This window comes from Meriones unguiculatus, chromosome 14 (assembly GCF_030254825.1).
Source record: "Meriones unguiculatus strain TT.TT164.6M chromosome 14, Bangor_MerUng_6.1, whole genome shotgun sequence".
Lineage (NCBI taxonomy): Eukaryota > Metazoa > Chordata > Mammalia > Rodentia > Muridae > Meriones > Meriones unguiculatus.
This window is the reverse complement of record NC_083361.1, coordinates 17,961,020-17,978,078: the sequence shown is the minus strand read 5'-3', so window position 1 is coordinate 17,978,078 and position 17,059 is coordinate 17,961,020. Positions and strand designations below refer to the sequence as shown.

Sequence of the window (17,059 nt, the reverse complement as noted above, 5' to 3'; positions counted from 1 at the left end):
ATAGGCGATTCCTTTAAGTTTTGACATGTCGCATCCTGACTCCCGCTGCTGTTTCCAGGCCTGACGTTGTATCTTTCATTCCCATTCTTACACACTTGCTTGTAGGTATCTTCTTTAACCTTGAGAACTAGCTTTGCATTTACATATTTGACTGGGAAGGACAGCTCAGCGGTTAAGAGCACTTGCTGAGCTTACAGAGTTTGGTTCCCAGAACCCACATGAGATACCTCACAAAACCTACTTTGGGCTTTCTCTAGTACCTGGATGAACATGGTATGTACACACACTCAGGCACACACACACACACACACACACACACACACACACACACGCAAATATAACGTAAAATAACTCTTCAAATATTGTTCCTGTGATAAGTTGCAGTCAAATGGTTTTAGATAGGAAATGCAGCTTCTTTGCTTTTCGTTCTTTAAAGAAGTCAGATCTATTTATTTTATTATTTTATGTGCATTATGGTTTTGCCTACATGTACGTATATACACTATGTGCATGCCTGGGGCCTGTGAAGGTCAGAAGAGGGCTTCTGATCCCCTGGAACTGGAGTGGCCAATGTGGGTATGGAGAGTTGAACCCAGGTCCAAGGGCAGCCAGTGCTCTGAGCTGCTGAGCCACCTCTGCAGCCCGTGGCAGTTTTTCTTTTCTCGTTTCCCTTTCTTTCAATTAAACTTAGTCTACATTCAATACCCCTAAATATTCTATGGGCATTTGCATAAAAACTGTGTTTATTGTCTACGGGATACACATCTCAGTATTGATAAACTCCACATCTTCGTGGCTTGTGGACCTTTTATGCCGTTATATTTTCCCTTTGTTTGCTCATGCTGAGTGCAAACACTTGCTGCGGCTCTCCCAGTAAAATTGTCAGACACTTTTCATTTTCATTTCCAGTGTGCTCTTTTCCTTGTAGGAATGTAGCAATATCACTTTCTCTGTCACTCCTCCTTGTTTATTACACTGACATGAAGTCATCCTTTCGGTTAGAGTTTGCCCCTGTAACTTTCGTTGATGGCATCCATACAGTCACTTGTTCATTCTTTGGAAACCCACAGCCCAAAACCCTTTGTCCTCAGGAGACACAAGAGAACAAAGCAGATACAAATCTTCAGCCTCAGGGAGTTTCCTCTCTAGGTGGAGAACAAGAAAGAACATTAAAAAAAAAGGGGGGGGGGCTTGGCATGCTCCAGGCTGGTAAATAAATGCTATCTGCAAAATGCTGGGATCAGGGTTGATACCAACCTGGTATTTCATCCAGTCCTTTCTCAGGAAAGAATTTACCAGCAAGGTGACATTTAGCAGGGGTCTAAAGGGAGGAGGGATGGTGCCCTGCTACTCTCTAGGGAGAAAGCAGCTTATGCAAAGGCCCTGAGGCATGAGCTGATGAACCACCAGCATCTTGAAGCAGCTTGTGAAGCAAGGGAGGGTCAGCAAAGAAGAGAACTGTGCTCTGAGAGAGGAAATGAAGGGGACTTGCCTTGCCTTTTTCTTCTCCCTTCTTTGTCAATGCACCACTGTATATGCCCGGAAAATAAAAATGACATTTCACAGTGTATTACGAACCTGTGGCCCTCCCTCGATAACCTTGGAAACATTTTTAAGGGTGTGTATATGGGTATTGTGTATTTGTTTGTGTGTGCACATGCATATTCATTTGTGTGAATATTCTTGTGGGGGTGGTACCTGTGGCATACACGTGTGGAGGTGAGAGGTCAATCTTTGGTGTTGGTCAACATTTTCCAGTTTGTCTGAGGCAGACTCTGGTTCACTGCTGGGTACGCCAAGCTAGGTGATCTCTGAGTGTCTAAAAAGGTAGGGTAACAGATGCAGGGTCCAGATTTACACAGATCTGAGGGCCCCTAACTCCATCCTCTTGATTGTTAGGTAAGGTCTTTGTGCTCTGGGTATCTGAGCCACTGTCAGACACAATTTCCTCCCTCCCTCCCTCTCTCCCTTCCTTCCTTTCTTCCTTCCTTCCTTTCGTCTTTCTTTCTTTCTTTCTTTCTTTCTTTCTTTCTTTCTTTCTTTCTTTCTTCTGATTGGGCTTTTTCAAGGTAGGGTTTCTCTGTGTAACAAAGCTCTGTCTTGTCCTGAACTCGCTTTGTAAACTAGGCTGGCCCCAAATCTCTAAATCACAGAGATCCACCTGCCTCTGCCTCCCGAGTGCTGCTATAAGAAATGATGTCATGCCTGGCTAGACATCATTTCTTATAGCTTCATGGGACCCATTTCGTCGCTCTACCTCTGTCAGACAGCCATTTATTCTGAAGTGGGAAATGCATATCTATAAAAGAAAATAACCCCACGATAAGAAACTGGCAGCTCAACTCTTACGTGTATACAGCTTTAATTATATCCTAATAAATCCACAAGAGTGAAATTGATGGCTCTGAGAATGTGTGTGTCAATAAAATATTTGCCAACACATCCTGTATTTAAAAAAAAAAACCTCTGTCTGATGAATGTGTGAGAGTACTATTTCACCCTCAGTTTGTCAGCGCTTAGTAATGTACATGTCAAATACTCAATGCAAGGATTGTACACATTCTGTATCACTAATTATGCTAAGCCATTTGCAGATTGCCATTTGTTTATATTTATGAATGGCAGCCCTGGCTTTGCATTTCTCTCATTGATTCCTAAGGACTTTTTATAGGGTCTGCGGTTCAGTGTAGACTATTTGCCCAGCAAGCACAAAGGCTTGGCTTTGGTCTCCAACACTGCCGAGAAAAAGAACTCTCAATTCTGGGGAGATTAATGTCTCCCCAACATGTATGTTATGAAATTCTACCCGTTCATATTAAATGCTACTTTCCTTCATATGTATTTTTCTTAGTGTAACTCCAACCTAATGTGGCAAATATCAAGGGAGCGGCTAGAGGCGTTTTCCTGCTTTGTTTTCTAATTCCCTCATTGTCTGAGTTAGCCACCTCGTGTTCACTGTCGCTGGTGGACTCTGAAATTCAGTGATTGGATTATCTTCTGAAACAATCTTTCCTAATTTCAGATTTGTTGCCTTTTCTGGCTCTCTTGGCTCTCATTGAAAACACTTCTGAGATTTCCTTCCTGCAGTTGCTTTTCCGAGCAGGTCTGATCCACCGCATCCATGTTTCTTCCATTCGAAGACGGCTGTGCTTATGTATCCTGCTGTCTATCTGCCTCTCTCCTCATAGGAGGATGAACCCAGCAGTGACAAGTATCCCTGCCCTAGTCCCTGGGGTCAGGATAAAGGAGCCAGGAGCTTTTTATAATCTCATGCAGACCAGGTTTCCTGCTCCCTGGTAGGGGACCACAGCTAGAGACAGCTACCCAGGTAAGAGCGAGAGACATCCTCTTACAATGTACACTGGCTCTGTGTACATTGTTAAGCTGGACAGAGTTTCTGTTCTTTTTTTTTTTTTTCCCTACACTGCAGTGTCCTTTCATGGGTGCAGCAGAAGGGCCCATAGCCTGAGTCTGTTCTTCCCACTCTGTTTGTGGCCGGCCTACTCCTGCTCCAGGAGCTGTGCCCCTCACCCCCACAGCCTCCTGGATGTGGGAATGTGGACCTCTCACTTACACCTTGCTCATCTGATCCGGGCTTGTCAGTTCACCTATGAAAGCCGGTGAACTGTATTTTCTGAAATGTGAGGTTCAGCATGACTTTGGATACTAATAGTTAGAGTGTGGATTGTACTGACTTGTCCGCTTCTGTTCTTAGTACAAGGAAGGTTCTGGGGGCAGCTGGCAGATGCCTAGGATGCTGCGGCACTCAGCCTTTGCTGGTCCCGTCTGGATGGGGGAGGCCTCCTGTTGGACTGGGGGAGCACCCGTACCTCTGTGGACCACACCCACCCAACAGAACATCTTAAAGGCTGAAGATATATTTTGGCTCACAGTTTCAAAGGTTTCAGTCTGTAGTTGATTGGTCTCTTGCGCTTAAGCTGGGCATCACAGTGGCTAAGCAGGAGGCAGAGCCAGCTGTCCACACCTTAGGGGGCCAGGCATGAAGAGTGTGAGGCAGGAAAGGAAGGCTGGGTGGAACCCCCAGAAACAATGGCTCTGGTGACCGACTTCCTCCAGCTGGGTTTCATGTATGAAATGTTCCAAGCACTCAGATCCAATATACAAGTCTGTGAGGGACAGTTCACATTCAAACCACAACAGCACCTCACTGCCCATCTCTGCCTGTCTCTCTGTCACTCTCTCTCTCTGTCTGTCTGTCTGTTTCTCTTTCTCTCTGTGCTTGCCCCTGTGTGCACACAAGGGAGCCGGAGGTTGATGTTGGATGTCTTGTTCAATCACTCTCCACCCTGTATTTTGAGACAGGCTCTCTCATTGGACCTGGAGCTCACTAGATGGCTAAGAGTCCCTGTTTGTAATCCAGTGCTGGGATTACAGGGGCCCAGCCCTTTTCTTTTGTGCTCTGGATCCAAACTCAGGTTCTTGTACTTGGATAGCAAGCACTTTACCCACTGGGCTGTCTCCCTAGGCCCATCTTTATTTCTAACAGTCACTTTTTACTTGGGAATAGTGACAGTGGGTTTATTTTAAAGGAAGAGATGGAATGCCTCTCCCCTCTGCTCTCCTCCCCTCCCCTCCCCTCCCATCCACCTTCCTGTTTCATTTCCTGTGGCAGCAGCTGAATCACTGAATCTGGAACTTTGTATATGCTAGCTTTCATCTTCAAGCCAGACAGCGGGCTTTATATATGAACTTATTATTTTTAAAATTTCCAGTTATTTTCATGAAAAACATAACGTCAAAATAACGTGCAGATTTAGTAGAACCCACAAAGAGGCTTATGAATGGCGAAGCTTGCCACACGCCATCATGTGTTCCCTCATGATCACACCACCTTGGAGAGGCTCCTGGGACTCCTGTGTACAGCAAGCCTCCTTGAGTTCCAGTTTAGTTCTGTGTCTTTTAGAAATCTGAGAGAAAGAACTGAGCAGCCAGTGTGAGGCTTAGAGCGTTGTTTTGCTGCCTCTGATTCGTCCATCCCTTCAAATGGACACTGTTTAAGAGGATATGCAAATTGAGATTAAAATTCCATGTGCATCTATCACATATGCTAATTTTTAGGGAGAACGGTTGGGGAGGAGGAGTTTGGGGCCTCGCTCTCACCTTTGAATGTCCCCTTTCTTTCCTCATGTTTTTTACTTTATTATCTGCGGTCAATATCCCAGTGGTCAAAAAATAAGCAAAAGCTCCCACGTACATTATCAGATCACTGACACCATTAAAGATGACAAAGCTGATGCTGTTTAATGAGGGTTTGCTGAGTGCCTGGTGCCTCGCTTGCTTCACTCGCCGCCGCCACCACCACCTTTCAGCTCTATGCAGAAAGGAGAGACTTTGGATCCATGGTCATCCGAAGTAAGTAAGGAGTAAGGAGGTGAGGTGGGACCCAAGCGAGGCACCACGCAATGCCAGGTCTTGAATGCATACCCACAGGGACACTGTTCCTTCAGAGGCCAAATACAGCCTCTGTGGGAGAAAGCAGCACTGTGAGGTCTGTGGTCAGGTGTGGAAGGGAGCAGACAGGGGACCATCGGTGGGAAAAGAGAGCAGAGGGGCCTGCTAGCATGACTCAGCAGAGAGCCGTGCTCTGTGGGTGACGCAGCTGGCAGAGCTGTGTGCGCACCTGCCACAGCCCACGCGTGGAGGTCCTCGCCTTCCACCCCGTGTGTTGCTCAGTGCTGCATGCACAGGCTAGCTGACTGCTGAGGTGATTCTGTAGATTTTCTCGTTCCAGCCTCCCTCCTAACCCCAGCAGCTCTAGGCCTGCAGGAGCATTAATTACCATGCCCAGCCTTATGTGCATGATGGGGATTTGAACTCAGGTTCTTACTCTTGCGTCGACAAGCACTTTGCCATACGGAGCCAGCTCCCCAGGCCTCAACACAGTTTTCTGCACAGCTTGATGCTCCCACACGCAGTCACAGACTCACCCCAACCCACTTGTCTCTCATTAGGTTCAAGTTACTGAGTCAGGAAGAGGGAGAGTACTTCAATGTGCCTGTGCCACCGGAAGGAAGCGAGGGCAACGAGGAACTGCGGCAGAAGTTTGAGGTGAGGTTTTTCTACGGCTTCTACGGGAACCGGATACCGTGCGTCACTGAGATCTTTTTATCCTGTCTGTGGTGCGATGTACGTGGATACCTCTCATGACCCTGAGCCTTTGCAATAGCAATACCCTTCCAGTTCCTAGAAAACTCCTACTTATACTTGGAGAACCTTCCATTATGAGATCGTCCCTCTACTGATTCAGACTTAGACATTTCTTCCGAAGTACTCATTCCATGCCCAGGTTTTTGTGATGCTGATTTTGGACTGGAATGGTGGTAATGTGCATGGAGATGCGCACAGAGGAGAGATATATTTGTTGGAATTCTGAATTTGGGTCTACCAGCAGGTGGGTCTGTACTGTTGTTAAGTAGATTGACTGTACTGGTGATTGGACAAAAGTTCCTGTGAGCAGATCCTCGTAGGCAATCATTTTTGTCCATCCCTTGGGGCTGGGTGTGAACTTGGGAGTCTATTGCTATTTGCTCCTGCCTCAGATAAGCTCCTTTTCTGTCCTTATGACCAGGGACCCCTACTGTCAGCTATCATGAGGTAGCAGGCATGCAGGCACCTGCCAGTTTTGCAAAGGGAGATGTTTGGGAGAGGGTGGGCATAACCCTGCATGGTACATGGGCATCACACGATGTCAAAGTATTTTCATGTGTGAAACGCAGTGTTTTGTTTATACAATTTAATGCACTGAGTCTGGGGGCCAGTCATCAGGACTCAGCAAGCCATCACCTGCTCACCCCGAAAATATGTGTAAGAAAAGCTAAAACAAGGTGGGTTACTGTTGTTAGTCATGAAATAACCACACGGGAAAACCGAAAATCATGACCATCTAAAGGTCTGCAGGAGAGGCATTAGGCATTTTCAGAACAGAGTAACCTTGTCTGAGAACTCAGGGGAGGGCCATGGAGGGAATGGCAGCAGAACTGAAGCAAGAGGAGAGGGAGGAATTGCACTCTGAGGGGGCAGCATGTGCAAAGGCCCTGGGGTCAGGAGTTGCTTAGCAGCTACATGAGACTGGGGAGCAGGCCAGTGAGAAAACCCCAGGGAGATCAAGGGGTGCATTCCAGGTGAGTTTGGGGAAGTGGGTGAGGTCAGAGTATTTGGCTGCAATGGCTTTGAGAAAGGTTTTGGCCTTTTACCCCAAGAAGCGTGTTAGCATCCTATCCAACTGGATACACTGTACTTGATTACCCATGGTGCCTTGTCTGGAGTCTGGGCCCTCCACACAGTTTGGACAATGGAAAGGCTACAGATGCTGTGGGGTCTCCCCAGAAATGAGTGAAATAAACATGCTGGCCTCCGGCTTGCCAATCATCTTCCCTCCAGTGTCACAGGTTGAATGTGAAGTGTTCCCACACGCTTGTGGTTTGAATACTAAGTCCCGGATGATAACTCTATTTTGGAAAGTTCTAGAAACTTCAGCTGCAGGAAGTAGGCACTGGCAGTAGGTCCTTGTCAGTGTGTTGTCCCCTAGCTAGGCTCTCCCTGTCTTGCTCTCTAATTCCTGTCCACTATGATGTAAGCAGCTGTCCTCTGCCACACACTGCCACCACCATGATGTCCTGCCCAAGGGCACAGGACCAAGATACCGTACACAGATCCCTCTGAAACTGGGAGCCAAATTATTTTCTCCTTTGAGTCATGTCTACAGGTGTTTGTCTCTGTGACAAAGTGACTAATATATACAATGACCTTGGCCCCTGAAGGTCGTTTTCTTGGTGGCTGTGCAAGCCTGGATAATGTAATAAAAGGACCTTCCCACCATGCAGAGTTGTGAATTAGATGTTTTCAGAGAAGACCTGGAAGGTAAGACTTCCAGAGAAATCTTTCTAGGCTGGCAGTGTCTGTTGGCTGAAGCTGTTGTGCTTATAGGTGGAAAAAAAAAAAACAAAAACAACAAATGGCTGGTATTCTCTTGTAGAAAATGAAGCCTCAGCCTCACAAAATAATTTCTTCTGTCCTGGGGCACCAGGGGTGACATTTCCAAACACCAAAGAAAACATTCTCTATGCGAACAGAGCATTTGTCTGAGACAGTAATTGGCTTGAAGTACAGGGTTGTTTTATCTGCATGCGGCAAAATGTGTTCCCTTTATCCCTAGCAGGAGCCTGCAAATACTTGTTTATGCCTGAGTTATAATCGCTCCATACCATAGTTGTTGATTAAAAAGAAGGCGCTTCCAACAGACTGAAATCGCTTTCAGACACACGGAGGGATTTTACTTGACCTTGAATGTGAGAAATGTAATCCCGGCACAATCAGCAATTAGCACCCAGAATGAGTCAGGAAGTACCTTCAGGCTTCTTATCAGGAGCGACTCTGAGCTCTGAGTGACGGGCGACTGGAGCTGCCAGAATTGGGGTGACAGTGCACTGTGGTGGGGTGTCCTGGGTGCAAGGAGCAGGCATTTCAGAATGTCCTCTGCCCCTGGCCTTGCCTGTGGCCTGAGGAAAAGACTACACTTTGGGTGGTTCAGAGTGGGTTTCCTGGCAGGCTTAGGATTTGCTTATTTAATGAAATACTTAGGACACACTGTGTCTCTCTGAGTTACCTTCCTGTCACACCCCTGAAGCCTACACTGAGACCACTTCCAACTTTTTCTCTTTCAGAAAAAGAAACGGAGGCCCAAGAAGTGAAGTAACTTTCTAAGCTCCCAGAGCTGGCCATGGCTCTGGGTTTGAATTTCTCTAGAAGTAAATTATAAGGATCCAAAGCCCTGTCTGTAGCTACATTCCTGTTCTCGGCACTTGGGAGGGAAAGGCAGGAGGATAGGGAGAGATTAGCAATGAGCCTGGGCTACACAGCAAGACCCTATCTCAAAATCATTATTCAATCAAGCGATCATAGTTGCTTTGGGAACTGGTCCCTCCAAGCCTTGTCAGGAGCAGGGTGATGAGGAAGTGAGGCAAAGAAAAGAAGAGGGAGGGTAAGAACAGCCTCCCCTAGTCAGTGAGGGACTCATTCCAGCAGATAGATACCAAACATGGAGATACCAGATTCTCCACACAGAACGCCATTGTGTGTGTGTGTGTGTGTGTGTGTGTGTGTGTGTGTGTGTATCCTCCCATATACTTTAAACAACCCCAGGTGACTTAGAAGGCACATTACAATGCAGTGCTCTCTAAATGACCAGCACTGTATTGTTTCAGGATCAAAGGCAATGTTCCGGATGGGCAGTTTCTGCCTCAATGTTTTGTTCCTGTGGCTGCTTGCCTCTGCTGCTCCTGAGGATGACTGTCAGATGAAGCTGTTGCTGCTATAAGAAGCTAGACTTTAATAACCCCTTATCATCCCCACCACCCCGCAAATAAAACCCTTGGAGTTTCCTTGCTGACAGAGACAGGAGCTGGGACCTTATCCATAGCCCCCTTCTCTCATTAGTGGAGGTACCCACCCCTAATAAGATGAGCCTGTCTGTCTGTCTGTATCTCTCTCTCTCTCTCTCTCTCTCTCTCTGTGTGTGTGTGTGTGTGTGTGTGTGTGTGTGTGTATGGGCTTTGAATCCTATTGGATTCAAATCCTACTTCCAGTAGTGAAGTTACTCTCTCTGAGCTTTCAACCCATCATTGTAACACAGGGCTTCTGACACTATGCATAAGATTACCTGAGGATCTAATGACATCATTCCTCTAGAAGCATCGGGCACATCTAAGCATCCATGTGTCGAATGCTGGCAATGGAGTTGCCAGATCCTCCCTGGGAACCAACCAAGCTCAGCACAGGCTCCTGGGGTGGGTGGGCACCTCTTCAGGCACCTCCTTGCTTTCAGATCTTCTGGGGTAGCTAGGTGTGCACCTGGAGCCTCCTTGGAGGGGTAGGGTACAGGGGGACCTGAAGTCAGGACAGGTGTTCATCTGAGATGGAGCTTGGGGCCTAATTCTGCCTTGAGTTTCACTTTCTGCTGCCCTCTCTTTGATGCAGGACCTGTGAGGCACCTGAAATTCTGGGATCTGTGGGAAGTTGTGTGACAGGTTCTTGTCTTCAGAAGGCTCACAGGGGTCAGAGGAATGGCCCAAAATGCTTTCAGGAGCCAGGCACATAATGAGGAGGCTTGGCCCACCCAATGTTGCCAGGTCTACTTCTTCAGAAGTTGGGCATCTGGGTTTGTCATTTTGTTTTGTTTTCAGTACTAGGGGGAGGACACAGGGCTTCATGCATGCCAGGAAAGGGCTTTATCACTGAGCAACATTGCCAGCCCAAGTCTAGACTTTTATAAGACCTCTCCTGATTGTTTTTTTAATTTTTATTTTTTTCTTCACAATTTATTCATTATCTCTCCCAATTGAAGCCCCCTCCCACAACTCCCTCAGTCCCACCCTCCCTCCCTCTTCTCCTCATCCCCTTCCCCTAGTCCACTGAAAGGGGGAGCTCTCCACTGTTGCCATCTTCCCATAGCTTCTTAAGTCTCATCAGGACTGCCTGGATCCTCTTCCTCCGTGGCCTGGCAAGGCTGCATCATCAGGGGCGAGTGATCAGAGAGCAGTCAGTTGGCAACTGATTTAAGTGTTAAAGCAACAACAAACGTAGGTCAGAATAGACTTTTATCTAGATTCTATATATTAAATTAATATGTGGTTGCTATAGCCAAGTATTGACACTAGATAATTAAAAAATAAAATAAAATAAAAAGGTTTCCTTACACACACTCCATTTTGGAGGCTGGTAGGCTGCACACACCTACCAGTGAGAACCACCCTGCCTGGGTCCAGCATGGAGGAGAAACAGAATAGGAACCGGATGCACCAGAAGGGCTCGGCACATGGGTGGCTTTGTTTTTTAAAGGCTTCTCTGGAGAGAGATAAGTCCATAAAATCAGCATCATTTCTTCCCAAGGCAGCATGCCAGCTGCATACTCACTTCCCTCAAGGTCCCACTTCTTCAAGGTCGCATCATCTCTGACACCGTACTGTGGACCAAGCCTCCGGCATGGGGACCTTATCTAAACCACAGCACACAAGCACAACGTCCCCATGGATTTTAAAAACTTGGTTATATTGGGAGCTGGAGAGATGGCTCAGTGGTTAAGAGTACTGGCTGTTCTTCCAGAAGACAGGGTTCAAATTCCAGTGCCCCCTCATGTATCTGATGCCCAGGGGAACTGATGCCCTCTTTTGGCCTCCTCATGTACTTCATGCACGTGGTGCACTGACACACATGTAGACAAAACACCCGTGCACATAAAATAAAACAAACGAAAGGAGGAGAAAAGGCTTGATCCCTGTTCATGGGAGCAAATGCAAGTGAAAAGAAGGGAAGGTTATGAGCTTGTCCCTTCTGTTTCAAAGGGGGTTGTGCTCTAGGACCACATGGATGGACATGTGCTCCCAGTGGCTTGCCTGGGAGTGCAATGAGACCCAAGTGTGGGAGTCCAGGCATCCTCGGTCGGCTATAAAGGATATACACAGTGATGAAGCAATGAGGCTGGGAGGGAGGCTTGGGTCAGTCAGGGAGAACCCATGAGGCTGGAAAGAGGCTCTGGGATGGTATGAGGATGTGGCCCAAGGGAGACAGACAACTCTTGTCTGGGACTCCTTTCTTGTGTGAAGTCTTTACCACATGCGACGGTCTCATGCTTTGAATCACATCCTCTTCCCTGGGACCCCCTGTGCTTCTGTCTCTCAAATGTCTTTGCCCTTAGCCCATATGTGCTGCTTGTTGGGTATCTTGGGCTTAAATATCACTACATCTTAGCATTAAAACAACTAGTTTGAGTACTGGGGCAACTGTTTTGTTAGCAGTCTCGAACGCCACCAACACCCATCAGTAAGAGAATGGTTAGTTAATATCAACAATTAATACCCAGCAACCCAGGAAAGACTTTCTGGTTTGTGCAACTGTGTGAAGGATCTCAGGAATGTTCTGAGACAAGGAAGAATGGTCTATGCGCTTTGATTCTATCTGGTTGAAATTCAAGAACAGACAAACCTGACCTATGCGAAAAGAGACCAGAGCAGAGGTTGCAGGTGTTTGTGAGAGAAGATCAGCTGCAAACCTCCCTGGGGAGTTGGGCTTGTTCTCTATCTTGTTTGGGGTGCAGAAAGTATATATTGTCAAAATTCATAGAATTACGCCACATAAGATCTGTGTGTTTCACTGTTTACATCTCAACTATTTGTTTTCATTATTTGTGTGTGGTTGTTCGTGTGTGTGCAGTTCCGTGTGTGTCTGTGTGTACATGGAAGCCAGAAGATAACCTTGGGTGTCCTTCCTCAGATACCACCTACCTTTATGTCGAGACAGGGTCTCTCACTGGCCTGCAGCCCACTGAGGAGGCCAAGCCGCTGGCCAGTGAGCCTCAGGGAAACATCCTATTGTCTCCATCTCCCAGGTGCTGGGATTACCAGCATGCATCACCATGCCCAGCTTTTTATTAATGTAGACTCTAAGGTGGGAACTCAGATCTGTATGTTTACAAGGCAAACACTTCACCAACTGAGCTATCTCCCCAGGTCCCAACTCCAATATTTTAAAAGTACTAATTAAGAAGATGAAAAGTATTGGGAGCTTTGCAGTCTCGCTCACTGAATGTTGACAGTGGGATACATAGAGCACGAAGAACAAATCTGATACGGCCTTTTGTGCAGGCTGCATGCCACACTCTAAAATCACACTCCTCGGCGATTCTGTCTCCTCACCCAACCCTCCAATCATACATCTCACCTGGGTGGAAAGACCAGGAAGTACCAGTGGCCCAGAAAGTAATGTCTCCTTTTCTGCTTTCCCTTCTCCCTCTCCCTGTATGCCCCAGCAGTGACAAGTCCATTTCTCCACAGACACCCACTTCATCCTTCCTACACTGAAAACACATGAATCCAGTAAAGTCCCACCATGGCCCATTTGATAACTGCAGCTCTCTACTTCTGGCCTCCAAACTCATATCCATCAACTGGGTTCTTCTAATTTAACCAAGGTGACCAGCTGAAAAAGTATGACAGCACTATGGTCCTCCTAAAAACCTTTCAGAAGCAGCGCTTCTTACTCAGAAACAGCCAGGACTCCTTGGTGCAGCTGAGTAGGTCTTTACAGCCCTCTGGTCCTGTCTTTGACACCTCTGCCTGGCCCTTGAGCTCCACCCAGCTGAGTTAATGCCTAGATGACTGGTGTGCCTTTTTGTTTTCTCACCTGCATGTGTTGCTGTGTTACCAACAAAGATTCTTCACCTGCGTTAACACTGATAAAGTTCTTGGAATGCAGTGTAGAGGTGACAGTCCTTGCTTGATGTACATTCTTTGAGCATCAGTATCTCTATTACTCCATGATCTGCCCTGAGCATCTACAGCAGGGCAAGGTGTATACAGACAGAGGAAGTGGCTTGACTGGATGAGTCATTGGAAGGGGTTGGGGAGATGGCTCCATTCGTAAGGCAATTGTGCAATCATATGGACCTGAGCTTGGATCTCCACAAACTCATGTAAAATGGGGTATGGTTATCACATGCATTTGTAATCCCTGGGGAAAGATGAGAGGCAGAGACAGGAGAATCCCCAGAAATTAACCCAAGAGCCAGCCAGCCTGGCGCACATGGTGGCAAATGATAAGAGCAGCCCTGCCTCAAACAAAGATGAGGACTAACTCCTGAGGATGCCCCCAACCTCCACGTGTGTACTGTGTCAGGCACATGCTCACACCCAATTACGTCTCTTTCTCTTTCCCTCTCAATCTCTGTCTATCTATCTATCTATCTATCTATCTATCTATCTATCTATCTATCTCTTTCTCTCTCTCTCACACACACACATGGGGGTGAGGGGGTGAGGGAGAGAGAAACAAAACTCCAGAAAGCATGATGTTTTTCTGTCATCAAGACATGAAATAAAGAAACAATAATAATGGCAGCCACTCATTGGGGTCTGCCGGCAAAAAGCACATGGTGCCGTCCCCATCACCTTGCAGGGGGAATGAGGCATACAAAGGTTCATTTGCCAAGTGAACTCAATAGCCCATGCTGGCCACATGCTCATGCAGATACCTGAGAATCAGTGAAAACCAAACCGGCAAAGGCCGTGCCCTCTGGGAGCTTATACGCTTGGTGTGAAGGGAAATACAAATCATGAAACAAGTATGTATGAAGAAAGTTAAGTAAATGAGGATGGACATGACTAACCGTGGTCATCAGCAACTGGGAAAGGCTCTTTCTTACAGAGGCTAAGTAGCCCTGGGAGACAAGAGCGCTTACTCTCTCAGCAAACGCAAGGTGAAGCATCTTAGCCTCAGGTGACTCGGTTGTCCGAGAAGATTCCTGTTGGCTACTGTGAAGCCTTGTGGGGAAATAACCAATGCGGGCACTCCAGGTGACAGGTAGCAAAGGCTAACAGGCATCTGCTGATGGGGAGGAAAAGAAGTCGATGAATTCCTGGGCCCTCGAGAAGGGAGACACGGCAGCTCCTGGAGAAGAATGCAGTTTGCGGAATGGTGGCCCCAGGGCTGTACATTTGCAGAGCCATGTAGAGGCGTGCATTGCATAGGATGGGTGCCTGGCTGGAGGAGCCACAGCATCTGCCGAGCTCACGTATCTTTCTGCCAGAGTGTTTCCAGACCTCATCCTGTGTTCTGTCTACTTCTTCCTCCAGAGAGCCAAGATTAAGACTCCAGAAGAAAAGACTGCCAACACCATCTCCAAATTTGACAACAATGGCAACAGAGACCGGATGAAACTGACCGATTTTAACTTCCTGATGGTGCTGGGGAAAGGCAGCTTTGGCAAGGTATAGTGCGACTTGGTGATTGCATCTGCTTTGGATGTAACAGCTGTTCCTATAGTGGGAAAAGAGGTGCCTAAATAAACCCAGATAGCAACCTGTACTGAACATTATGAAGAAAACCAACAGGGGCTTATGTCGCCTACAAATGAAGAGGGGGCCCACTCACATGACCTGAGGAGGAGACCCAAGGAATGCCAATGAGCTAGCCATGCATTCAGAACAAGGAAAGAAGGGCTGGGGACGTAGCTCAGTGATTAGAGCGCTGGCCTATCTTGCATGAAGTTCTGATTTTGGTCCCTAGTATTGCTGAAACCGGGTATGGTGGCACACACCTGTAACTTCAAAAATTGGCGCTCACTGGTAGAGGCGGAAAGATCCTCTTCAGCTGTATAATGCGTTCGAGGGCATCCTAGAATACGTGAGATCCATTCTCTAAAAATGAGCCAGGGCAAGGAAGTAATTCCAGCAGAGAGGACAGCAGTGGCCGCATCCTGAAGTGGGGGAGAGTTCGGTGTATTCTAAGTGCCATCAGCAGGCATGGGTGACAGTGACATGAGCAGGAGGGCAGTCTAGGTGTCATCAGCAGGCATGGGCCCACAGTGACATGAGCAGGAAGGCATGAGGTTGTAGAGGGAAGTGGGGGCCTGGCCGCGCTGACGCTGATGAGTTGGGAAGGTAAGTCTGGATTTTATTTGCAGGGCAGTGGGGAGCCATTGAAAGTTTTTAGGCAGGGAAGTGACACGATCCGGTTTGCTTTTGGAAGAAATCACAGTGGCAGCTGAGAATGCGAGCAGTTTCTTTCGAGTAGCGGCACCGTTGAAGGATGACTCTGGGACTCATAGAGAGATCCTGGATGCTTTTATAGATACCGCGAGACGCTGTTTTACCGGAGCTGAGATTGTGTTATAAGTATTCCTGACTTGTTTAGGGTTGCTCGGCGTCCCCGAATCCCTTAGTGTGCCACAAAGGTGTCTGTTATAAATCTCATCTCGTGAACTCAGGTGTGCGAAAAATATAAATTTCTTTTTCTTCTTGGAAACGTAAACCAGAAAGTTGAGTTATCCTTGAATCCCCCTGCATTTCCCATTTTTTGTCCTTATGCCACCCCTGTGCCCTTCCATGCTACATACAATCAACTAGTCAATACGGTTGGGTCTGTCAAAGTCTATTCAACACCTACCCACTCTACTCTGTCTTCAACAACAAGGCCCTCAGCTAAGCCACCTCAGAAGCTCCTAAAGGGTGTTCTTTGCCACCTCGCACCTGTAATCAGTATACCCTTAACTTAGCTATACTGTTTTGTTGTTGTTGTTGTTTTTACAAGCTTACCGTAGGTTAGACTTCTCCTCTGACACAATTTAGATGCTTCCTCTATTCCGCTCTTATCTCAGCTCACACCACCTTTACAGCTCACACTTGTCCTTCTTCACTTCTTGACATTGTTGCTTTGTCTTCTTCTGTCACCCAGCATGTTATAGATACAACGGTGGCTATGGAGTGCCTAAACTGAGTCAAGTTTCTTCCTCCCACGGAGCCTTGTTGACATCCTCAAATCTTTGCACGGCTGGCTCCTTTTCCTACTTTACATCTCCACTTGGACACCACTTCTGTGAGGTCTTTCCTGACCACCTACTTGAAGTAGCCATACACTCATTCTTCTGTTGAACAGAGGGTCTTGTTACGTAGCCCGGGCTGGCTTCCAACCTATAATTCTCCTGCCTCAGCCCTCTCACCTAGTGCTGGGATTATAGGCATGTGCCCCCTTGCCCAGCCATTCTCCATTCTGTTTTGTCCTCTCGTGGAAACCATTAACGGATGAAACTCCTATTTCTGTATTCATCTGTCCTCTTCTTGCTCTAAGATCTACATGGCCCAAGAAGTCAACATTGTATTTCAGGATCTGTGGACCCATATTTCAGGATCTGTGGACCCAATTCATTCAGCATCGAGGCTGCATGCTTGTATTTTCTCTTGCCAACACCCAATTTTTTTTTTTTTTGCTTAGATTCAATAAAGAGTCCGAAATGTAGTCTCAGAGGCTGACAGAGCCCCAGCATGAAATGAGAAGTAAAAGAAAGGACAGACACCCAAGGGGATGGCCAAGCAACATTGAGGCCCACAAGGTTAGACAATAGTCAAGTTGGTCATGGTCCATACCACTGTATGAGTTTTCCAAGAAGTGATGAGCAGCTTGGATGTGGGGTAGAGAAGTGAGTGGTGAATTTGGTTGGATTAGGGGATGCATGAACTAGATTATGGTAATAAGGAATCTAGAGATTCTG

At 47.1% G+C, this 17,059-nt stretch overlaps 1 protein-coding gene across 2 annotated transcripts in view; it reads left to right on the top strand.

Moving 5' to 3' along the window:
- Nucleotides 1-17,059, top strand: part of Prkcb (protein kinase C beta) — a 324,942-nt gene that overhangs the window by 224,682 nt on the left and 83,201 nt on the right. For both annotated transcript variants that reach the window (XM_060366899.1, XM_060366900.1), the window contains exons 8-9: nt 5,973-6,069; nt 14,646-14,780. In XM_060366899.1, the coding sequence (XP_060222882.1) occupies nt 5,973-6,069; nt 14,646-14,780 (232 nt within the window). The remainder of the gene's footprint in view (nt 1-5,972; nt 6,070-14,645; nt 14,781-17,059) is intronic.